This window comes from Salmo trutta, chromosome 14 (genome assembly GCF_901001165.1).
Source record: "Salmo trutta chromosome 14, fSalTru1.1, whole genome shotgun sequence".
Taxonomy (NCBI): Eukaryota; Metazoa; Chordata; class Actinopteri; order Salmoniformes; family Salmonidae; genus Salmo; species Salmo trutta.
In genome coordinates this window covers 16,315,218-16,340,766 of record NC_042970.1, presented here as the reverse complement: position 1 = coordinate 16,340,766, position 25,549 = coordinate 16,315,218, and the positions used below count along the sequence as shown (strand labels likewise).

General features: G+C 45.3%; 1 protein-coding gene across 3 annotated transcripts in view; it reads left to right on the top strand.

Moving 5' to 3' along the window:
- Positions 1-402: 402 nt before the first annotated feature.
- LOC115207514 (E3 ubiquitin-protein ligase TRIM62) overlaps positions 403-25,549 on the top strand; it is a 37,339-nt gene continuing 12,192 nt past the window's right edge. For 2 of the 3 annotated variants that reach the window (XM_029774641.1, XM_029774639.1), the window contains exons 1-3: positions 404-890; positions 1,638-2,219; positions 22,821-22,916. In XM_029774641.1, coding sequence (XP_029630501.1) covers positions 1,812-2,219; positions 22,821-22,916 — 504 coding nt within the window. In that variant the 5' untranslated portion in view covers positions 404-890; positions 1,638-1,811. Of the gene's footprint in view, positions 891-1,637; positions 2,220-22,820; positions 22,917-25,549 lie in introns of all 3 variants that reach the window. The other variant, XM_029774640.1, reaches the window with a different exon arrangement.

Below are 25,549 nucleotides of genomic sequence, written 5' to 3'. Positions count from 1 at the left end.
ATCTTTTTAGTCTTCCTCCCTCTCTCTCTTAGACCTCCTCTGCCTTTGTTTTCCCCTCCATTCCTCCTCCCTATTCCAAGTATACATCTCCTTATGAATATGTTGCACTTCTCATGACATACATCTTGTTCTTGCATTCTCCAGGGACACCATTTAACTGGCTGTCACAATCAAAGTACAATCAGCACAAACCCCTCGGCAGACATTGGCTCGAATCTAGGATGTGCCTTTAGATTTCTAGAAAATGAAGCACTAAGGAAGAATCGTTCATTTCTCTCATTGCCTTCTCAAACCCCAGCCTTGTCTGCTTGGTCTGTTTCGTAAGCGTTCCCGGAAGTCTCGCAATGTTGCGCCTCTGCGTTTAGAAACTCTGTGACTTTACTGTCTTTGACGTTAGTGCTGCTGCGCTAGCGGAACTAATCTTTGTCTTTCAGCTGAGCGCGTGGAAGTTTGCGCGATTCCATTCGTTTATAGGGGTACAACATTTATCTCCAGTAGTAGCCAATGTTTTTCCTCCGTCTATGTACTTGTATGTACGTAATCATTTATGAGTTTTACATTTTAACTCGAGCAAATAACATGTGTATGTGAATCCGCAACCACAGATTGAACGAAGAGTTGTGATGTGTCAGTGTCACACCCATAGTTCGCGCAGGTGGAGGCGTTGGTTTGTTTCTATTGCAGTGTATCGTTCCTTTCTGAAGGAGAGTGAGATCGACTGAGCAGCAGTGGATGTCAGTTTGGGTGCCGTGAATGCGTGTGAGTGAGGTTGTCTGAAATTATTAACGTGATCTGGTGCGGTTTTCTTTGATTATTTTGGAAAATATCAGACAGGGTTGCGTTTAAAGCACAATCATTTAAAGTAACATTATTTAAGGAGATTTGCTATGGTAAGTTGATCACCTTCTCTTTCCTATGGAGGAGGCAGATAGCTATGTTTAAGTCCAGCTGGCCAGCAAGGCAACTAACGTTAGCTAGCTATCGAATTAGACAGCTAACGTTGTCAGTTTTGCAATTGAAAATATTAGCTGACAAGCGAAACAAAATGCAGAAATAGACAGGTAACAAACGTGAGTTAAATATTTTGTATGGCAAATGAAGGGAGCTTGTTATCTCACTTATTTTTTAATATATTTTTTTATAGATGTCGATTCTTAGCCGGGGGGTCATTATTGGACATATAAGTTAGCTAACTACAAAGCGTAGCTAGCTAACGTGCTAGCTTATGACATTAATTCGGCCAGTGTCCAAAGGAGGACAGGTCAAAATACCGCAGTTGCTGTGTTGAGCGACTCCATCGTCGTAGAAGACAATGAGAATGTAACCATGCTGTTAAAAAAACAAAGCTCAATCTTTTTGCTTTACCACGTATGCTATTCAAAAGCCATAGAATTGACGGTGGTTCAAATTTCCTAGCTAACAAGTGGTAAAATCATAACTTCCAGCGACCACAGCCTATACTTGCTGGCTATTGTTTACCAAGAGATGAATGCCAAAGATGGCTGGTTTACTGCTTAAACCCTTTATCAGATTTACTTTGATGTATATATTTTTGCATAACGTTACCCACGTGTGAATTTCTGCTTTCTGTGTATTAGATTGCTCCACAGTGGCTATGTCTGTGTTTTGTATTGCAGAAAGATCAAAGAATACTCGCCAAGATTCTGAAGTGGGTGTCATTGAACTGACAGTCAAGAACCAAACCCGGACGTGATCTCTCAGGCCAGAACACTGTATTGAAAAATATAACCAGGTGCATTCTGCTCCCAAGCAGTGTGCAGTCAGATGCATCTCAACCTCTATGTTTGCAAATGGCTTGCTGTCTGAAGGACGAGCTTTTGTGTTCCATTTGCCTGAGTATCTACCAGGACCCTGTCAGTTTTGGCTGTGAGCACTATTTCTGCCGTAAGTGTATAACTGAGCACTGGAGCAGGCAGGAGCCCCACGGTGCCCGAGACTGTCCTGAGTGTAGGAGGACCTTCGCAGACCCTCTTCTCTCCCCAAGCCTCAAGCTGTCCAACATCGTGGAGCGCTACTCAGCCTTCCCGCTGGACGCCATCCTCAACGCGCAGAGGAGCTCCTATCCCTGCAAGGACCATGAGAAGGTCAAGCTCTTCTGCCTTAGCGACAAGAGCCTGGTATGCTTCTTCTGTGACGAGCCAGCCTTACACGAGCAACACCAGGTCACCACTATTGACGAGGCCTACGAGGAGATACAGGTCAGTTCCACTGGACGTCCTTTCTCCTCGTCTAGTACCCTGGGGTGTCCAGAATTTTAAGTGTTAGCCATAGCCAGGGCTCGGGTTGAATTAGGGGGGAATGAAAGCCTTTTGAAACTGAGCTCCATTTTTAAATTTTTTTATATACTTTCATCTTTATTTAACCAGGTAAGCCAGTTGAGAACAAGTTCTCATTTACAACTGTGACCTGGCCAAGATAAAGCAAAGCAGTGCGACACAAACAACACAGTTACACATGGAATAAACAGACACGCAGTCAATAATACAATAGAGAAAGTCTATATACAGTGTGTGCAAATGAGGTAGGATAAGGGGGGTGAGGCAATAAATAGGCCATAGTGGCAATTATTACAGTATGGCAAATTAAACACTGGGGTGATAGATGTGCAGAAGATGAGTGTGCAAGTAGAGATACTGGGGTGCAAAGGAGCAAAATAAATAACAATATGGTGATGAGGTTTGTTCCAGTCATTGGCAGCAGAGAACTGGAAGGAAAGGCGGCCAAAGGAGGAATTGGCTTTGGGGGTGACCAGTGAAATATACCTGCTGGTGCGTGTGCTACAGGTGGGTGCTGCTATGGTGACCAGTGAGCTGAGATAAGGCGGGGCTTTACCTAGCAATGACTTCTAGATGACCTGGAGCCAGAGGGTTTGGCGACGGATATGAAGCGAGGGCCAGCCAACGAGAGCATACAGGTCGCAGTGGTGGGTAGTATATGGGGCTTTGGTGACAAAACAGATGGCACTGTGATAGACTGCATCCAATTTGCTGAGTAGAGTGTTGGAGGCTACTTTGTAAATGACATCGCTGAAGTCAAGGATCGGTAGGATAGTCGGTTAACAACCTGACTATTGATCTCTGTTCCCTTTTCTGAGAGGGGATCTTGTTGATGTATTGTCCTTGATGTTTACCTCAAAAGATTAACAACACCAGAGGAACGCTATTGTCAGTCAAGACAATTTTTTTGAACTATAATTTAGGCTAAACAAACGTCTTCTGCCAAGGGGTGGAGGACCAACCGTTGAGTCGCAAATTAACATCTTCTTTGCCCCTCTGGCAGAGTAAACAGAGGTTGAATAAGCACATATGAGGTTTTTATACGTGGTGGTTTATTTTCTATCAATGTTGTATCAGGCACTATGAAATCCGATCAAGCTGTTTCCCCCACCCTTTTGGGCTGACTTTCCCCCACCCTTTTGGGCTGACTTTCCCCCACCCTTTTGGGCTGACTTTCCCCCACCCTTTTGGGCTGACTTTCCCCCGCCCTTTTGGGCTGACTTTCCCCCACCCTTTTGGGCTGACTTTCCCCCACCCTTTTGGGCTGACTTTCCCCCACCCTTTTGGGCTGACTTTCCCCCACCCTTTTGGGCTGACTTTCCCCCACCCTTTTGGGCTGACTTTCCCCCACCCTTTTGGGCTGACTTTCCCCACCCTTTTGGGCTGACTTTCCCCCCCCCTTTTGGGCTGACTTTCCCCCACCCTTTTGGGCTGACTTTCCCCCACCCTTTTGGGCTGACTTTCCCCCACCCTTTTGGGCTGACTTTCCCCCACCCTTTTGGGCTGACTTTCCCCCACCCTTTTGGGCTGACTTTCCCCCACCCTTTTGGGCTGACTTTCCCCCACCCTTTTGGGCTGACTTTCCCCTACCCTTTTGGGCTGACTTTCCCCTACCCTTTTGGGCTGACTTTCCCCTACCCTTTTGGGCTGACTTTCCCCTACCCTTTTGGGCTGACTTTCCCCTACCCTTTTGGGCTGACTTTCCCCTACCCTTTTGGGCTGACTTTCCCCTACCCTTTTGGGCTGACTTTCCCCTACCCTTTTGGGCTGACTTTCCCCTACCCTTTTGGGCTGACTTTCCCCTACCCTTTTGGGCTGACTTTCCCCTACCCTTTTGGGCTGACTTTCCCCTACCCTTTTGGGCTGACTTTTTCCCCTACCCTTATGGGCTGACTTTTTCCCCTACCCTTATGGGCTGACTTTTTCCCCTACCCTTATGGGCTGACTTTTTCCCCTACCCTTATGGGCTGACTTTTTCCCCTACCCTTATGGGCTGACTTTTTCCCCTACCCTTATGGGCTGACTTTTTCCCCTACCCTTATGGGCTGACTTTTTCCCCTACCCTTATGGGCTGACTTTTTTCCCTACCCTTATGGGCTGACTTTTTTGCCCTACCCTTATGGGCTGACTTTTTTGCCCTACCCTTATGGGCTGACTTTTTTGCCCTACCCTTATGGGCTGACTTTTTTGCCCTACCCTTATGGGCTGACTTTTTTGCCCTACCCTTATGGGCTGACTTTTTTGCCCTACCCTTATGGGCTGACTTTTTTGCCCTACCCTTATGGGCTGACTTTTTTGCCCTACCCTTATGGGCTGACTTTTTTGCCCTACCCTTATGGGCTGACTTTTTTTCCCTACCCTTATGGGCTGACTTTTTTGCCCTACCCTTATGGGCTGACTTTTTTGCCCTACCCTTATGGGCTGACTTTTTTGCCCTACCCTTATGGGCTGACTTTTTTGCCCTACCCTTATGGGCTGACTTTTTTGCCCTACCCTTATGGGCTGACTTTTTCCCCTACCCTTATGGGCTGACTTTTTTGCCCTACCCTTATGGGCTGACTTTTTTGCCCTACCCTTATGGGCTGACTTTTTTGCCCTACCCTTATGGGCTGACTTTTTTGCCCTACCCTTATGGGCTGACTTTTTTGCCCTACCCTTATGGGCTGACTTTTTTCCCCTACCCTTATGGGCTGACTTTTTTCCCCTACCCTTATGGGCTGACTTTTTCCCCTACCCTTATGGGCTGACTTTCCCCCCACCCTTATGGGCTGACTTTCCATGACATTTCCATCGCTACAATTGTCCTTCATTTGGACTCACAAAGAATAACGATTCAGCTGATTTAGTTACATCATGGCATTACACATGTAGTCTGAAATAATGAATAGCATCTCTGTATAGACTAATGCTAGAGTATGTAGAGCAACAATCGAATTCAATATATTTCCCTTTGATATTCCCAATATTACCACAAACTCAGTCAATGAATATCGTTAGCCTTTTCTTCCATACTTTGATTAGTCCTACAGAGACACAATCCCATAACTCTGGCATTGTAGCTAATCCTGTTCTCTTCTCTTTGCACTCCATTGTTACAGTATGTGTAACAGTCCAATCCCATTTGTTTTGTGTATTAAACCCTTAAATCCGTCAACACTCAAGGCAGCTATAGATGCACTCTCTGTCCCGAGCCACTGTTGGACCAGAGGTGTGATACTGGAGCACTTGTTTAACGCTGTGGTTGGTCAACACCAGGGAGGGAGCTCTGAAAAAGGCCAGACTTGTGCCCTTTGAAATTATTTCCTCAATCCCTCTTCTGTCCAACAGGCATTAGGCTAGGCTGTCTGTGGGATGGCTGCAGGCTCTGAATGTTCCTTATGTTATCCCCTCATTGCATACTGAACTTATGTTTTCCTTGACTCAGGAGGAGAGAGAACCTCTCTTTTAATGTTTTAAAGTACCTGACAATCAAAGGCTTAGTAGACTATTTCACATGTCCTTCCCTCCAGTTCAATTGGGTCTACTTGATGCTGAGCTCTAGGAGCCTTGAAACTGTCTGTCTTGGTGCATCTAGACTGCCTTGGAGCATTCAAAGGTCAGGGCAGTGTAATCTCAATAGATAATTCATTAGTACAACATGCTGTTCTTCTTGGACAGTTTCTCTCTCTCTCTCTCCTTGGAGCCTTTTCCAATGGGATCTGTTGTGACATTTTAGTATTAACTTTACAGCAGGAGGTTAAACAGCTGCGCCGATCTACAGGACCCCGAGAGAAGAGACGGAAACAAACATGTCCCCTATAAGTGTGACTTCAAATACAAGTCATTGTATTTTCTGAGAGTCGTCATTTTAAGTCATTTCTTGTTTAGCTCAGTGAAATGATGGGAACAGAAATGTTGCTCTTTGAGGATGTTATTGGCCAACATGTTGGGTCTTTCAGTTCCATAAAATAAATGTTAAATGCTTTTAGCAGACAAACACCAGGTGGGCGGTTTAAAGAAATGTATTGTGCGTAGAAGTTCCCTTTGAACAGCATGCCCTGGTAATGCTGAGTTAAGTGTCATGGTGTGATGAACAAAGGTGTCTAAAAGCAATGTTCAACTCAGAAGACCGTGTTCAGAGGGCACTCGTGGTGCCAGGTGGGACGTCTCTGTTGAATGGGATCATCTTGGGTTTTGTCAGGTGAGACTGAGGGGTATTTGTTGCTGGGTGGGATGGAATTTGGTGGACACACACATCTTTCTCCCTTTTGTTCTCGCTCTGGCTGTAATGACACTGCAGCTCCCCAAGGAGGTTCTCAGTCAGACGGAGGAGGAGGAGAAAATGTCTCTAGGCTGACTGACTCCTCCACCAGGTCTACTGCCCTGGGTTAAAACATTGCTTTTCAATTCACATCTCAATGCAGTAGTTTGTCCAAGGAAGCTTGCTTTTCGGTTACAGCATACTGTAGCTGTATTGCCCATTCACCTAATGGAAGACTGGGGAGATGGAGCAAAATGTCTCTGGTCACCTTGCTGTTTACGAATAAACAGTTTGCTTTTGTATTGAGTGCCTTATAGATGATGATAATTCCCTGGCTGTTGCCACATGTTGAGCAGGATAAGGGATGTGGTTGACAGTGTTGACCTGGCTCTGCCCACAGATGAACCCAGCGAGGGCTTTAGTTGTCGTGTGGCTGCCAGGCAGGACAGGAGCTACTCTTTGGGCTGAGAGTGAGAGAAGGTGTAATCTCCTTAGCTTGGCATGTCACTCCTCTGCTCTGACCACAGGCATGCAGGTTGTTGATGTCAGGGGCTTTTGCTCCTGCCGACTGTCATCCTTACCCCTGTGGATCCATGCTGCAGTCAAATCTATAATGCGCTAGCTAGCATGTCCTCCACTTCAGCTCAGTGACACGCTGCTGTCCGCACGTACACACACCGTCTGCGCACATGCTTATCAATGTGAAGGATATTAAGGTGGTATAGGGAAAGATTTGTTGGCAGCTCTGCCATTTGCTTGAGGAAACAGAGATTCAGAGGGAAAAAGGCTCCTGCACTCTGCCTAGGAGGGCTGTATGCCTCTGTTCATAAAGGCTGGCATGGACAGCACAACCCCTGTACACAAATGGAAATAATGTTTAGTTGGTTATTGGTTTAGCCTTATTTAAACATTAATTTGATTTGCTTGCCTATTAGTCTGAAGTGTTATGGGTAAATGGACAGCTTTGTTTGATGCAATAATGGTGACCTCTCTGGTTTTGTTTTCCATGTTGTCATCTTAAAACAGGCTGGGAGATTGCTGTTTCAACGGCATCTTTCACCACACAGCTTATCAGACCTGTACGGACGCTGTGAATGTGTGCTTTATTCTCAGCATATTTAGCTTTGCTCCATATAGACAAATTGGAGTCACTAAGGCCAGTCCCTTAATTGTAATGTGGTCTGTCAGTGTGCAGAGCAGCATGGGGACTGGGACAGGAGTATATGGGGTTAGAGAGAGCCTTTGCCTGCTTTCCAGTGGCCCCAGGGACATGTACCTCTTTCTGCTCTGCTTGTCATCAGACAGCAGTGATGGGAAACCCAGACAAGAGGAGAAGGGTTCTGTAGCCCTGGTTATCCATGCATACAGGGATTTGGGGACTGAGCTTCAGATACTTTGTTTAGAGGGATAGGCTGGAGGCTGTGGTAGGGGTGCAGCACATCTGTTTGCTTTAGCAAAGTCTCCAACGGCCCCCCGATTTGCTCTACTGCTATGAGGTCTATGGGAGCACTGTAGTGTTGAACCTCTCCAAGGTCTTTCAGTTAAAGGAAGCTCCTTTACACCATTCTCCATAAGACCTCCCCAGTTATTATTTCATCCTTATCTGGTCCAGAACACAGAGGTTAAGGATGAGGTGTTAACATTTTCCCCTTACCTGCTCCACTGTAACACTGGTATTTGAAGCAGGGGAAAGAGAGGAGCGTATGGGCCTTTGAAGTGTCCCTTCAGGGGTTAACCAGGGCTCTCTCTCACCTTCGCTCACTCTCTCACACTCACACAGCTCTCTCTGAGCCCCCCTTCCACATGCATGGCCATTGCTGCAGTAATGAGTCAGGCAATTTCAAGGGCACCCATGGCTCTCTCCTGAGGCCTGTCCCAGTCTGCTCCAGCTCCCCCTCTCTCTTCTCACTCTCGTTTACTTTCTTGTTCTCTCTATCCGTCCTTAATCTTCCTCCTCATTCCTTATTCTTCTGAGAGAGGTGGTTCCCAGAACCTGGCAGAGTGAAAAAATAGTTAAATTACTTGCTAATGTTTGAACAGTTCAGCGGTCAGTCAGGGTGGCATTGCAGAGAGAAAGAGAGACAGCGTTTGCATTCGTGCAGAAACCGAGTCATGGGGAAAGTCAGAACAGGCATGTTCTGTTAGACGTGTCCAGACATAATGTCCTCAGACATGAAGATGCATTAGCTACTTCACTTGTTACTGCGGCTACCACTGAAGCTGCTTGCCGCTGCGGCCACCACTGAAGCTGCTTGCCGCTGCGGCCACCACTGAAGCTGCTTGCCGCTGCGGCCACCACTGACGCTGCTTGCCGCTGCGGCCACCACTGAAGCTGCTTGCCGCTGCGGCCACCACTGAAGCTGCTTGCCGCTGCGGCCACCACTGACGCTGCTTGCCGCTGCGGCCACCACTGACGCTGCTTGCCGCTGCGGCCACCACTGACGCTGCTTGCCGCTGCGGCCACCACTGACGCTGCTTGCCGCTGCGGCCACCACTGACGCTGCTTGCCGCTGCGGCCACCACTGACGCTGCTTGCCGCTGCGGCCACCACTGACGCTGCTTGCCGCTGCGGCCACCACTGACGCTGCTTGCCGCTGCGGCCACCACTGACGCTGCTTGCTGAGCAGTGAGACAATGCGTTTTTTAAACAGACATTTTAAAAACCTACGTCGAAAGTGCAAGTGTTACAACCTTGTTATGGGTTTATTATCTGACAAATCAGATAAGCACAAGACCTCAGACTGTAGTTACCCACACACCCCCTACATCTGCTGCCCTGTATTGTTTGAATAGAGGAGTTTCTGTATGTTTACAATGGGCAAGTCGGATGTTGTGAATTAGACTTCTCGGTTCCCATGGGAATATGCCAAGCTCACCCTCATCCTCTCAATCTTCATTTTACTGCATGTTTGTCTTTTTTACCACTGTCATTGAAGAACTGAACAGGAAAAAAAAAAAAAATGTATGAAATTGTATGAAATGTATGCATTCCCTACTGTAAGTCGCTCTGGATAAGAGCGTCTGCTAAATGACTAAATGTAAATCTAAATGTAGAATACATCGACTGTTGTTGCTGGTTTTGCATTCTCTTGGTCAGAGACTATAATTTATTACACTGAAGGACTGGTCGCTCCACTGTTCAGATTTGGATTAGTCTCCACTGTTTATCGATGGATTGACCAGCATTCCGTTTATCTTGAGGCCAGTCTTTGGTCTCCACATCTGTTTTATTACAGTCCCAACTCTCTGTAGAAAAGGGTTCTACAGCTGGTGATCCCTGAAACACAAAGCGCTGAACAATCAGCAGATGAATGCTATATCCACATTCGGTGCGATAGGTGCGAGGCTTGAGAAATAGGCCAGCGTAATTGGGTTTATATAGGCCCATTTCTGCTAGTTCACCTAGTTGATACTGTAGAACAGATCAGCATGGAAATCTTTTACATGGATATCATTTTGTCCTTGCGACAACCTCATCTGAGTATTAAAAGTTCATATTAAATGGTAGTCTAGTGGGGTATGTAGACTGTAGTAGCCCATACACCACCCTCCTTTAGTTCTCCTTAGAGCAGAATGTCCGCATTGTAATTATTGTGCTGTGTGGACGACAGCCTCAGACCCCGTGCCAAGCCCTAAGGCTCTGAGCTGTGCGCTCCTGATTATCTTTGGATTTAGCATCCCAGATTACAGGCTATTGTTTAGGGGCCAGGGCTAGTGTGGGCCATAATCTCCTGTGATTCCTTCCCTGTGTCTGATTTAGCTCCAGATGATTTAATTAGGTGTACTGTTGATGGGAGTCCTCATTACTGCTCCATCAGTGATCCTCACAGCACAACCCCTCCACACCTCACAGCCCAACCCCTTCACTCTAATGGTGCTCCAGGAGTGGGGAAGCCTGTCTGGTTGACGTCGTTTACCCTTCCTGTGTTTCCTCTGTGTTATGAATGTAGGTTAGGCCTATCTCTGTTTATCCAGTTACTCTGTCGTCTCCCCCTTCTCAGTCAAGGTGCAATGGGATGAGAGATGGAAATTCCATGGTAACAGAATGATGCTGAGACTCTGATTTTTCACTTTTGAAACGGATGCCAAACAAAAACCAGTGGGAATTGTTAAAAGTAGTCCTAACTTTGCAATCAAATTTTATTAGTCACATGCAATTAGTCTGGGTAGCCGTTTGAGTAGATGTTCAGGAGTCTTGTGGCTTGGCGGTAGAAGCTGTTTTGAAGCCTCTTGGACCTAGACTTGGCGCTCCTCTACCGCTTTCCGTGCGGTAACAGAGAGAACAGTGTATCACTAGGGTGGCTGGAGTCTTTGATAATTCTTAGGGCCTTCCTCTGACACCGCCTGGTATATAGGTCCTGGATGGCAGGAAGCTTGGCCCCAGTGATGTACTGGGCTGTTTGCACTACCCTCTGTCGCGCCTTGCAGTCAGAAGCCGAGCAGTTGTCATACCAGGCAGTGATGCAACCAGTCAGGATGCTCTCGATGGTGCAGCTGTAGAACCTTTTGAGGATCTGAGGACCCATGCCAAATCTTTTCAGTCTCCTTTCTGACCTCCTCCCTATAGGCTGTCTCGTCGTTTGTCGGTGATCAGGCCTACCACTGTTGTGTCATCAGCAAATTTAATGATGGTGTTGGAGTCGTGCCTGACTGTGCAGTCATGCGTGAACAGGGAGTACAGGATGGGGCTGAGCACGCACCCCTGTGTTGAGGATCAGCGTGGCGGATGTGTTAACTACAGTTGAAGTCAGAAGTTTACATACACCTTAGCCAAATACATTTAAATTCCTAACATTTAATCCTAGTAAAAATTCCCTGCCTTAGGTCAGTTAGGATCACCAATTTATTTTAAGAATGTGAAATGTCAGAATGATTTATTTCAGCTTGTATTTCTTTCATCACATTCCCAGTGGGTCAGAAGTTTACATCAATCAATCAATCAATCAATCAAATGTATTTATAAAGCCCTTCTTACATCAGCTGATGTCAAAGTGCTGTAAAGAAACCCAGCCTAAAACCCCAAACAGCAAGCAATGCAGGTGTAGAAGCACAGTGGCTAGGAAAAACTCCCTAGAAAGGCCAGAACCTAGGAAGAAACCTAGAGAGGAACCAGGCTATGAGGGGTGGCCAATCCTCTTCTGGCTGTGCCGGGTGGAGATTATAACAGAACATGGCCAAGATGTTCATAGATGACCAGCAGGGTCAAATAATAATCACTGGTTGCAACAGGTCAGCACCTCAGGAGTAAATGTCAGTTGGCTTTTCATAGCCGATCATTCAGAGTATCTCTACCGCTCCTGCTGTCTCTAGAGAGTTGAAAACAACAGGTCTGGGACAGGTAGCACGTCCGGTGAACAGGTCAGGGTTCCATAGACGCAGGCAGAACAGTTGAAACTGGAGCAGCAGCACAGCCAGGTGGACTGGGGACCGCAAGGAGTCATCATGCCAGGTAGTCCTGAGGCATGTCGTAGGGCTCAGGTCCTCCGAGAGAGCGAGAAACAGAGAGAGAATTAGAGAGAGCGTACTTAAATTCACACAGGACACCGGATAAGACAGGATAAATACTATAGATTAGAGGTCGACGAATTATGATTTTTCAACGGCGATACCGGTTTTTGGAGGATCAAAAAAAGCCGATACCGATTAATCAGCCGATTTATTTGTTTATTTATTTTTTTGACTTTTTTTGTATATATATTTGTAATAATGACAATTGCAACAATACTGAATGAAGACTTATTTTAACTTAATACATCAATAAAATCTATTTGGTCTCAAATAAATGTTAAATTTGATTTAAATAATGCAAAAACAAAGTGTTGGAGGAGAAAGTAAAAGTGCAATATTTGCCATGTAAAAAAGCTAACGTTTAAGTTCATTGCTCAGAACATGAGAACATATAAAAGCTGGTTATTCCTTTTAACATGAGTCTTCAATATTCCCAGGTAAGAAGTTTTAGGTTGTAGTTATTATAGGAATTATAGGACTATTTCTCTCTATACCATTTGTTTCATATACCTTTGACTATTGGATGTTCTTATAGGCACTATCGTATTGCCAGCCTAATCTCGGGAGTTGATAGGCTTGAAGTCATGGACAGCGCAATGCTTGAAGCACAGCGAAGAGATGCTGGCAAATGCAGGAAAGTGCTGTTTGAATGAATGCTTACGAGCCTGCTGGTGCCTACCACCACTCAGTCAGACTGCTCTATTAAATATCAAATCATAGACTTAATTATAATATAACACAGAAATACGAGCCTTAGTTTCCAGAGTTTACCATATTAATGACCTATCATTTCGAAAACAAAACGTTTATTCTTTCAGTGAAATACGGAACCTTTCCGTATTTTATCTAAGTCTAAATATTGCTGTTACATTGCACAACCTTCAACGTTATGTCATAATTATGTACAATTCCGGCAAATTAATTACGGTCTTTGTTAGGAAGAAATGGTCTTCACACACTTCGCTACGAGCCAGGCAGCCCAAACTGCTGCATATACCCTGACTCTGCTTCTACAGAACGCAAGAGAAGTGACACAATTTCCCTAGTTAAAAGAAATTCATGTTAGCTGGCAATATTAACTAAATATGCAGGTTTAAAAATATATACATGCGTATTGATTTTAAGAAAGGCATTGATGTTTATGGTTAGGTACACATTGGTGCAATGACATCACTCGTTTTGCATGCAATGACAGGATGTTCTCCATGGAGATTTGTGTGTCTTACACATTCTGCATGCATCTACTTTTTTTTTTACTTAACACTTATTTTTGCTTGACTTCTTAAAGCATTGTTGGTTAAGGGCTTGTAAGAACCTCAGCTTGTCCTCTTCATAAATCAAATTTTATTGGTCACATACACATTATGCATTTGTTTTGTGTAATTCTTTTTGCGTGGGTGGGTGGAACAGAACACACATTTATCTGAGTCACTATTAGTAACTGATTTATGAGCACCACTTATGCATTTCAGTTATGTCATGTCTAAAGTACAAAGCTAATTTGCGCTACACTATATAGTTTTTTTTTCTCTGCCTTTATCAGCGCAAGAGATGATATATTGGCCAATGTCAAATCAATCCCCAGCCCGAGATGTCTTGATGCCCCCTCCCCCGCACCTCTCTGATTCAGAGGGGTTGGGTGAAATGCGGAAGACACATTTCGGTTCAATGCATTCAGTTGTGAAACTGACTAGGTATCCCTTTTCCCATTCTTGTAGATCTGTAAGACCTGTTTAGGTATGATAACAGAAGTCTCACTAGCTGAGTCTGTGGAACAACTGACTAGAATGTGGATATGGGTAAAGGTGGCGACTGAGGGAACACAGCAGTGGTCAGTTGTAAATAGCCGGTGGGGTGTTGTCTGCTGACGTACAGAACATTGGTCCACAGACACACAGTATGTAGGTTACAGTACATCAGGGTAAGTAATGGCTTCTACACATGGCCTGGATAACACAGGGACAATTGACGCAGTCCACCCCACCAGCTAGCTAGCAGGCTGGAATTGACGCAGTCCACCCCACCAGCTAGCTAGCAGGCTGGAATTGACGCAGTCCACCCCACCAGCTAGCTAGCAGGCTGGAATTGACGCAGTCCACCCCACCAGCTAGCTAGCAGGCTGGAATTGACGCAGTCCACCCCACCAGCTAGCTAGCAGGCTGGAATTGACGCAGTCCACCCCACCAGCTAGCTAGCAGGCTGGAATTGACGCAGTCCACCCACCAGCTAGCTAGCAGGCTGGAATTGACGCAGTCCACCCCACCAGCTAGCTAGCAGGCTGGAATTGACGCAGTCCACCCCACCAGCTAGCTAGCAGGCTGGAATTGACGCAGTCCACCCCACCAGCTAGCTAGCAGGCTGGAATTGACGCAGTCCACCCCACCAGCTAGCTAGCAGGCTGGAATTGACGCAGTCCACCCCACCAGCTAGCTAGCAGGCTGGAATTGACGCAGTCCACTCCACCAGCTAGCTAGCAGGCTGGAATTGACGCAGTCCACCCCACCAGCTAGCTAGCAGGCTGGAATTGACGCAGTCCACCCCACCAGCTAGCTAGCAGGCTGGAATTGACGCAGTCCACCCCACCAGCTAGCTAGCAGGCTGGAATTGACGCAGTCCACCCCACCAGCTAGCTAGCAGGCTGGAATTGACGCAGTCCACCCCACCAGCTAGCTAGCAGGCTGGAATTGACGCAGTCCACCCCACCAGCTAGCTAGCAGGCTGGAATTGCCATGTCTTCATGGAGCACGACCCTTCTACTGATCCCAACACAAGCACAAATAGGGCTGTGATGATGTTTTTAACATTTTTCCATGACTAAAATTAAAACACAAAGCAGACCATACTTTTTGGTCATTTTAAAACCTGCTGTACTTACAATATTGTGTGCTATAGTTTGGAGAATGAATGAATATGACCCTGGATGACATAATGTTTGTTAGGGTTGTTTTCCTAAAGAAGATAAATCCACTTTGTGTTTTGTTTCCTTGCCACGATACTAATGAGTATTGCGATACTGGTATCGTCCTGGCCCCAATGACAAAGGAAGCCCAGCCCTGACAAGACTTGAGGAGGAGACCATTCCATCAGTTTCACAACCAGTCAGTCACATTCTTGTGATATGAGCTCCATTTTTCCATGACTCTAAGGAAAGGAATGCTTTTTTATTTTCTTAATTCATGAATGATTATTTTAAGTAACAGTCAAGGAGGCTAGCTGCATGCAGTCCAATCCTCCACACTGATTGGAATGCAGTCCAGTCAGTGTGGGGGGGAAACATTTTAATAACAAGCTAGCCAAACCAATAACAAGCTAGCCAAACCAATACTAATAAAAATAGTAAATCTAATACCAGGAAACAATAGTGGTGTTAATCAACTACACTGATCTTAGCAGCCTCATGCCAACAGTGCCTTGGTTGTGTGTCTGTCTGGCTGCTGCTAATACACTGCCACTGGGGTAAGCAGCATCTCAAACAACTCTCAGCAACAGAAATGCTGCGTCAGACCACAGCGTTTTTCACAAACATCCAAATGTGCTCAAGCTGTACCTTAAATCCCAGCTACTCATTTTCGACTCACCTCAGCAGAGCCTGCATCCTCTCTGGGGGAGGCCCTGTCCCTGCAGTGTGAACAGCACCAGCAGGCTACAGCAGCCAGCAGACTGTGCAGACCAAGGAGACAGCCTGGAGGTAACATCCACCCCATGTAACCTACTCTTTGATGAACATACAGCCAGCCGTGTCTGTCATTGTATACGACTGTGACTAGGCAATGCTGTGATGGCGATAGCGACTGTATCACACACGCAGACACTGGACATTCCTCCTCCCCTCTGACCTCATCCTCACAGACGGTACAAAGAAGGTGGGGGGCCCAGTGAGTGGTCTGACAATTGCTAGCAGACCGATGGGAGATTGGAGAGAGAGCCAGGCTGACTGTGTCTGAGGAGTCATTCTGTGGCTGCTGTGACAGGCTGCCTGGCCCTGGTTGCCCAGCTCTTGTTACTAGATTATAGGCCCTCTAACGAGATTACCACCAGACAATGGAGCTCCAACACAAGTGGCTTGCCGAACAACACACACACACACCTGCCTACCCGACCTTGGCCAATTACACAAAAGCTGGTCTAACTCCTTGGGAACTTTGGGTGTTTTCACATATGAAATTTGGTACTCTGGTTCGGTTTCCTGGAGCATTTTGTGAGGATTGTAGAAAATGCGTTTTGCATTCACAAGACCTGGAAATAAGAGTTTCAGGGTGCGATTAGCAAGACGTGCATTCTACATGACGTTAGCTTGTTTATAATGGGCAGAAAAAGTTCCGCGCGACTCACCGTGTCCCATTACCTGGTACTCTGGTCCTGGATCTTGGACCATGAACTCACGCAGGTCCAGGATTCATTTCAGCCAGGGTTCCTTTGCGTATCACACATGCTTTATAGGGTGGATCAGGGTACCAAACGTTTCCGGATCAAAAGGGAATATGTGAAAGCACCCTTTTGAAAGTTGTGGCTATGTAGAGTTAAAAGGAAAAGAGGAAGCTGTGATACTTGCTTTCTCCAGTGGTTAGAATGTAGGTCAAGTCATGTGAATGATGAATGTTCCCAGCCTGCTCTACTTGAGTGAGCTGAGACCGAGGAGAGCATGCACATCTATCCTACCTCCTCCAACTAGAAGAAACACATGAGGGTAGTTTAGAACCTTACCAGGGATTCGCACAAGATTTCCGTTTTCAGAAACTAACTCATAATTCTGAATTGGCTAATGTACATCTTGATGGAAAGAGAACAGTGTTGAAAGGCTTATTGTTTGAACAGGGGAGGAGTTCAGAGATGCAGTGTGAGGACAGTGAAGTTTAAAGAGGGCTATTAGTGAGGTCTCCAGGAATCAGTGTTATAGAGCTGTATATTAATGATCACAGAGTGTGACATGGTAGGGCAAGGCAGTGGGGAACCGGTCTTCTTGGCAGAGGGCTGGAGAATAGATCTGGGGTGTTGGCAAACCTTGAGTGGCCTGCTGCTTCAGCAGAGAGCTGCCAGACAGTCCAGCCAGCCGTGTCAATGATATACAGCCTCTTTCCCCAACAACGGGCTAAAACTTACTGCCTAAACTGATCAAAACGATAGTTTAAACTATCAATGTAGACTCTATTCAAATGCAATCAAATCAGGGTTATGATCCTACAACGGCAGTGTACAAAAATTGTCATTTTTCTGTCACTTAGATTGTGGCATCATTTCCAGAGGTGTGAGACGAGGTGCAGAAATCAATCGTTTTCAGTCTGACACACTTTCTGTCTTCCTGTGTACAAACCCTCTTTCACGGTGGAAGCAGCCATCTTCCTTTTTGGAAGATCTAAGCTGATAACCCATGACTCGTTTGTCATCACCCCTGTGACTCACCTGTTCTAGGTATCTATATACAGTGCCTTCAGAAAGTATTCATACCCCTTGGCATATTCCACATTTTGTTGTGTTACAGCCTGAATTCAAGTTTGGGCTTTGGTTAGGCAAAGCCTAAACTTGAATTCTGTGCAAGACTTGAAGATTCCCTGTCTAACTTAACAGAGCTTGAGAAAAAATATTTCAGGAAGAAAAGGAGAGAATCCCCAAAGCTGTTATGGACATACCCAAGACGACTCAAAGCTGTAATCGCTGCCAAAGGTGCTTCTACAAAGTATTGACACGGGAGTGAATACTTATGTAAATGAGATATTTCTGCGTTTCATTTTCAATACATTTGCAAACATTTCTAAAAACATGTTTTCACTTTGATTATATTTAATCCATTTTGAATTCTGGCTGTAACACAACAAAATGTGGAATAAGTCAAGGGGTGTGAATAATTCCTGAGGCACTGTATGTGTCTGCCTGTGTAACTGGGTCTGAGAGCAGACTCGGTGTAGACTAGGCGGCAGGTTTGTGTTCTTGTTCACACTGATTTACACACCACGGCCCATGCCGTAGACCGCTGTACCGGCTACCAGTTCAGAGCAGTGTGTTCAGCCTTCATGTCTGCTGCCTGACAGAATTAGGACCCAGGCTTGAGCAAGTTTTTTTTGGCTTTGCTTTAGTGAATGTGAATGGAATCAGAACAAACCAGCTTTTAGTTTTCTTTAGTGTATGGAATCAGAAGTGTGTGTATAAAAATATGTGTGTATGAATATATATGTGTATATACGTGTATGTGTGTATATGTATATAAAAATGTGTGTGTATGAACATATACATACAGTCGTGGCCAAAAGTTTTGAGAATGACACAAATATGAATTTTCACAAAGTTTGCTGCTTCAGTGTCTTTAGATATTTTTGATGGCAGCCCATTCATGCATAATCAATGCTTGGAGTTTGTCAGAATTTGTGGGTTTTTGTTTGTCCACCCGCCTCTTGAGGATTAACCACAAGTTCTCAATGGGATTAAGGTCTGGGGAGTTTCCTGGCCATGGACCCAAAATATTGATGTTTTGTTCCCCGAGCCACTTAGTTATCACTTTCGCCTTATGGCAAGGTGCTCCATCATGCTGGAAAAGGCATTGTTCGTCACCAAACTGTTCCTGGATGGTTGGGAGAAGTTGCTCTCGGAGGATGTGTTGGTACCATTCATTATTCATGGCTGTGTTCTTAGGCAAAATTGTGAGTGAGCCCACACCCTTGGCTGAGAAGCAACCCCACACATGAATGGTCTCAGGATGCTTTACTGTTGGCATGACACAGGACTGATGGTAGCGCTCACCTTGTTTTCTCCGGACAAGCTTTTTTCCGGATGCCCCAAACAATCGGAAAGGGGATTCATCAGAGAAAATGACTTTACCCCAGTCCTCATTAGTCCAATCCCTGTACCTTTTGCAGAATATCAGTCTGTCCCTGATGTTTTTCCTGGAGAGAAGTGGCTTCTTTGCTGCCCTTCTTGACACCAGGCCATCCTCAAAGTCTTCGCCTCACTGTGCGTGCAGATGCACTCACACCTGCCTGCTACCATTCCTGAGCAAGCTCTGTACTGGTGGTGCTCCGATCCCGCAGCTGAATCAACTTTAGGAGACGGCCCTGGCGCTTCCTGGGCTTTCTTGGGCGCCCTGAAGCCTTCTTCACAACAATTGAACCGCTCTCCTTGAAGTTAGCTTTTTTTTCCCTTAATAAATAAATTCATCACTTAACTGCATTTTGTGTTAACCCAAGTAATATTTTTATTTGTTTGATCTGAAATATTTAAGTGTGACATATGTGCAAAAAAATAAGATATCAGGAAGGGGCAAATACTTTTTCACAGCACTGTATATACGTGTGTGTGTGTGTGTGTGTGTGTGTGTGTGTGTGTGTGTGTGTATATATATATATATATATATATATATATATATATATATATATATATATATATATATATATATATATATATATATATATATATACGTTTGTGTGTATACAGTTGAAGTTGGAAGTTTACATACACTTAGGTTGGAGTTATTAAAACTTATTTTTCAAACGCTCCACAAATTTCTTGTTAACAAACTATAGTTTTGGCAAGTCTGTTAGGACATCTACTTTGTGCAGACAGATTATTTAACTTATAATTCACTGTATCACAATTCCAGTGGGTCAGAGGTTTACATACACTAAGTTGACTGTGCCTTAAACAGCTTGGAAAATTCCAGAAAATGATGTCATGGCTTTAGAAGCTTCTGATAGGCTAATTGAGTCAATTAGAGGTGTACCTGTGGATGTATTTCAAGGCCTACCTTCAAACTCAGTGCCTCTTTGCTTGACATCATGGGAAAATCAAAAGAAATCAGCCAAGACCTCAGAAAAACAATTGTAGACCTCCACAAGTCCGGTTCATCATTGGGAGCAATTTCCAAATGCCTGAAGGTACCACGTTCATCTGTACAAACAATAGTACGCAAGTATAAACACCATTGGACCACGTAGCCGTCATACCGCTCAGGAAGGAGATGCGTTCTGTCTCCTAGAGATGAACGTACTTTGGATGCGAAAAGTGCAAATCAATCCCAGAACAACAGCAAAGGACCTTGTGAAGATGCTTGAGGAAACCGGTACAAAAGTATCTATATCCACAGTAAAACGAGTCCTATATCGGCATAACCTGAAAGGCCGGTCAGCAAGGAAGAAGCCACTGCTCCAAAACCGCCATTAAAAAAAGCCAGACTACGGTTTGCAACTGCACATGGGGACAAAGATTGTACTTTTTGGAGAAATGTCCTCTGGTCTGATGAAACAATAATATAACTGTTTGGCCATAATGACCATCATTATGTTTGGAGGAAAAAGGGGGAGGCTTGCAAGACGAAGAAAACCATCCCAACCGTGAAGAACGGGGGTGGCAGCATCATGTAGTGGACGTGCTTTGCTGCAGGAGGGACTGGTGCACTTCACAAAATAGATCTCATCATGAGGAAGAAAAATTATGTGGATATATTGAAGCAACATGTCAGGAAGTTACAGCTTGGTTGCAAATGGGTCTTCCAAATGGACAATGACCCCAAGCAAACTTCCAAAGTTGAGGCAAAATGGCTTAAGGACAACAAATTCAAGGCATTGGGAGTGGCCATCACAAAGCCCTGACCTCAATCCCAGAGGAAATTTTTGGGCAGAACTGAAAAGGCGTGTGCGAGCAAGGAGGCCTTCAAACCTGACTCAGTTACACCAGCTCTGTCAGGAGGAAGGGGCCACAATTCACCCAACTTATTGTGGGAAGCTTTTGGAAGGCTACACGAAACGTTTGACTGAAGTTTAACAATTTAACGGCAATGCTACCAAATACTAATTGAGTGTATGTAAACTTCTGACCCACTGGGAATGTGGTGAAATAAATAAAAGCTGAAATAAATCCTTCTCTCTACTATTATTCTGACATTTCACATTCTTAAAATAAAGTGGTGATCCTAACTGACCTAAGACAGGGAATTTTTACTAGGACTGAATGTCAGGAATTGTGAAAAACTGAGTGTAAATCTATTTAGCTAAGGTGTATGTAAACTTTCGACTTCAACTGTACGTATGCATGCAAAACCCAGACAAAATATAAGTATATATATATATATATATATATATATATATATATATATATATATATATATATATATTGAGCACCTGTTCAACTCCAGACATCCTGTGTGATGCTCATTCACGCTGGGACTGGGGCTGTTTTGTTCCTGTCTTCCTCAGAGCAGGCAGCCTGTTTGAAGCCAGTAACCCTCTTTAGCTCCTAAGCAAGTTGCTGTATTAGTAAGGCCTGCAGCTGGCAGGAACGTTTGGGGAAAATATTAGGCCCCTGTGCGTGTTTAGGAAATATGAGGCAGTGATCTCATTTTCTAAGATATAGCCTGGAGCTGTTAATGTGAGAGAAAAGGAGGAGGTGTGTGAGAAATTAGTTAGGTTTATAATCAGCCAACCAACCGTGACCCTGTTCCCTGCCGCTCGGCATCCTGGGGGAAATATCATATCAGACTTTGGTCCGCCTGCTGAGATGGTCAGGGGGAGGAGTCTAGGACTGCCTTTTTAGCTTTGTTTTCATTAGAGTGCTTTTTATTCCGTTTTTATTGTTATTCTTTTTTTTATCCCCTTATGTTTTGTTTTGTAGTAAATATTGAAGTTTTATGTGAAGCACATTGTGTTGCATTCTGTCTGAAATGTGCTGTATAAATACAGCTTGATTTGATTTGACTCCATAAAGCAGACAGACTGAAGTTTCAAATGGCATGGGGCAGTGTTGCCACTCTCTCGGTTAGAATCTTGGATCAAGATTATTCTTAATTTTTCGATGCTATAGGGCAATACAATGATCTGCTTACTATTGCATACAACAACCAGTCAGACAACAGAGTGAGGTCCCTGGCAGTGCAGAGGCCCTTGTAAACGGCGCTCCTCTCTTCGGATTGGTCCATAGCCTGTAAGAGGAGAGTGCCCTTTGACCTATTGCAGGCTGGAGCTGGCCCTGAGAGAAATAGAACCCGCTGATCCTACTGCAGTCTTCCTATCATTAAAATGTAAAGCCACGTTCCATCTCAGCACTGGGAGATTGTTTTACTTAGTCCATGTCCTTGAAAAGGCTCATTCAAAGCTGTATAGAAAGAAACTCCCCACATGTGTCTTTTCCACATCTATTTTGTAGCCAATATTATAACCAATGAAATGGGCTTCTTCCGTCAGCACATCGTAAACCAAAGTACATTGAACGTCTGCCTGGCCTTTTTCTGTGCCAAAGAGCTGAATTTGAAGACTGTTGGCTTGAATATTTGATAGTCAACAGGAAGAAATGTTCTATTGCTGCATTGATATTCCTCTCAGTACTTTCCGCAGCAGCTAAATGACTGACCGCTGTTGTAATGACCCCTTCTGTCCTTCTTTACTGACAGTCCCATTTAGACTTCTGTTATCCCTCTGGACTATTGGAACTGGAGGAGAGCTTAGCAATGATCTTCGCTGGCAGCATGACATTGAACACATTCTCAAGCCCTGCACCTGCAGTTCCCCTGCTCCACTTCTGACACTTAGAGGCACAGGCTCATATGACTGGAAATGCTAAGAGGATTATGTTGCTTTTAGAATTCAAGTCACTGTGTGTGCAGCACATTGGGCTCGGGGGACCTCTGTCTAGACTGGGCCCGGGGGACCTCTGTTGGTGACAGCAGCACAGAGACCCACTTTCTCTCTGATGGAACCCTCTCTGGAAACCTCCGTTCCTCAGACCCAGTACCCAGTCCATTTTGGCTCTCTTTTGCGCTCGCTCGCTAATATATTGTCTGATATGTTCTGTTGCAGAGGGAGATGAAGGAGCAGCTGGCCACTCTGCAGGACAGTGAGAAGGGACACACAGAGGCCCTGCAGCTACTGCAGAGACTACTCACTGAGACCAAGGTAGCACACTAAGCACTACTCACTGAGACCAAGGTAGCACACTAAGCACTACTCACTGAGACCAAGGTAGCACACTAAGCACTACTCACTGAGACCAAGGTAGCACACTAAGCACTACTCACTGAGAACAAGGTAGCACACTAAGCACTACTCACTGAGACCAAGGTAGGACACTAAGCACTACTCACTGAGACCAAGGTAGAACACTAAGCACTACTCACTGAGACCAAGGTAACACACTAAGCACTACTCACTGAGACCAAGGTAGCACACTAAGCACTACTCACTGAGACCAAGGTAGGACACTAAGCACTACTCACTTAGACCAAGGTAACTTAGAGAGCCTTTTTACCCATTAGAGACCAAGTTAATGGTCGAGTGGTTTCTGTCTGTCTCTCATCCTATCTCTGTCACCCTCCACCTGTCTGTACTGAACTGATTGGTTTATTGAGCATCTCTTTAATCTATACACCTTGTTTTAATCAGAGGAGTAAGAGCAGCCACTCAATACAACAGATATTCCTCAGTCACCTTTTCTGTCTCATCTCTTCCCCCTTTGATGACTTCACAAAGGCAGGGCTGTCTGACAGAGAGTGGAAGGGTGTCGTTCTTTCTGCTGTTTACATGCTGGCTGTTCCCTGGCACGCCAGCCCAGCCAGCACCCTCCCGTCTTCCTGTCCTGTCCGCAGGACTTTACTTTAACCTGGCTCTGGCCCAGAGAGGCAGACCTGCCATCACTTTCAGCTGACTGCCTGTTGGAGCTCTTCTAGCCCCTCCATTAGAAATCAGCCCATCTCATTAGGTTTGCATCCATTTGTCCGAAGAGATGTGCGTTGCCTGGAAAAGGCCCATAGGGGAACTAAATCGATCTCCCTGCCTCTCCAATACATTTAGGTTGATGACAATGAAATGCTCTGTTTTCTTGCTCTTCCTGTTTGACCACACACAGAAACCAAAGAAGAATTGATTTGTAGGATCTGATCAAAGCACCCACAAATGATGTTATGTAATCCTGAAACGCGAGACTGCCCACCTCAAACACCCATAATCCTCTCTACCCCTCTCTCCCAGGCAACATGAAGGTGTTGAAACTGAAACTTTGAGCAGGGTGGTGTGAGGCTGCCATTACCCTTGTTTTGGTATGACTTAAATGTCCCCTAACACTGCTGTTTGTCACTTAATTGGTTTATATTGGTTCTGGTGCTCTAGTTTAGTTCCAGTCCTGGGCCCATGTGTTTAGGGGCATCCCCTTCCCTGTCTGAAGAGCAGACATGGTGTCTGATTCTCTGGCCATGGGGGTTTGTCTGATTTAACGTGCTGCTTCTCTGAGACCCAGCCTCCTCTTCCTGTAGGCTTTAAATATCCACCTTGCCATAGCCATAACACCCTGCTGGAGAAGACTGGCACATGGTTACTGCATTGCTGCAGGCCTCATCAGTCCTGTCCTCCTCTCACTGTCACACTCACATCCCACTCCTGCCCTGCTCTGTATTGGAGATAAATGATCTTAATAGGCTTAAAGTTCCCAGCAGCGCAGAGAGAATGCTACGAGGTTCCTACAGGAACAGGCATGCTGCTGGAGGGAAATTGATTTATGGCAGGCAGTAGCAATAAAACCCAGATTCTGATGCTGCTACCCCTGCTTCCTGGTGCTCCCTGGTGTTCCCCTGTGATGGAGAGGAGTAGAAACTACTAGAACAGAGTGAATGTTTCCTTTGTACAGACAGACAGAAGCCCAGCGTGAGAAGCTGCTCCCTCCAGTTGTTACTGGACTGAGCCTCTTGGATCTCCTCTTTGTTCTGTGTCTCTGCTGCTACTGTTGCTGTTAGCATTGGAGATGATTCATTTCCTCTTCAAGTCCAGCGCCCTCCTTGATTTCCCCACGACTACAAATCAATTCACCCCACTCTCTCCTCTCCTCAGCTTCCGCTCCTTTTCCCCTCATCAACAGCACTGCTCTTCCCATAATAGCATCCTTTTCACTGACTATCTGCTGGCCTTGTAAATGTTGCCTTCTGTCCCCAGCCGACCCCACAGCATCAGCCTTTTAAACATGCTCTCTATCTCACAAGCAGTACCACTATTAAAACAGCACAATGTGACTAACTGTGCTCTAGGGCCTCTTCCACTGTCCCAACCTTCCAGTGAGGCTGAGCTTTGCCCTATTCTACTCCTAATGCTCTCTATATAGGCCGTTCTTATGATAGCACATTTTGTATTGATTTAATGTTGGATGATCTATAACAGCAGATGGGGATTGTCCCTAGAAGCCCTGCCTTTGACTGTTAGACAGATTTTTTTCAGTCAATGAATTTACATAGTGGTTAGGTGCTAAAAAGGTTTTTATAAACCAAGTGGTTCGAGCCCTGAATGCTAATTGGCTGAAGGCTGTGGTATATCAGACTGTATACCACAGGTATGACAAAAAAAATGTTTTACTGTTCTAATTACCATGGTTACCAGTTTATAATAACAATAAGGCACCTCAGGGGTTTCTAGTGTATGACCAATATACAACGGCTAAGGGCTGTATCCAGGTACTCTGCGTTGCGTCGTACTTAAGAACAGTCCACAGCCGTGGTATATTAGCCATATACCACCCCTTCTTGTGCCTTATTGTTTAAGTAAGCCAT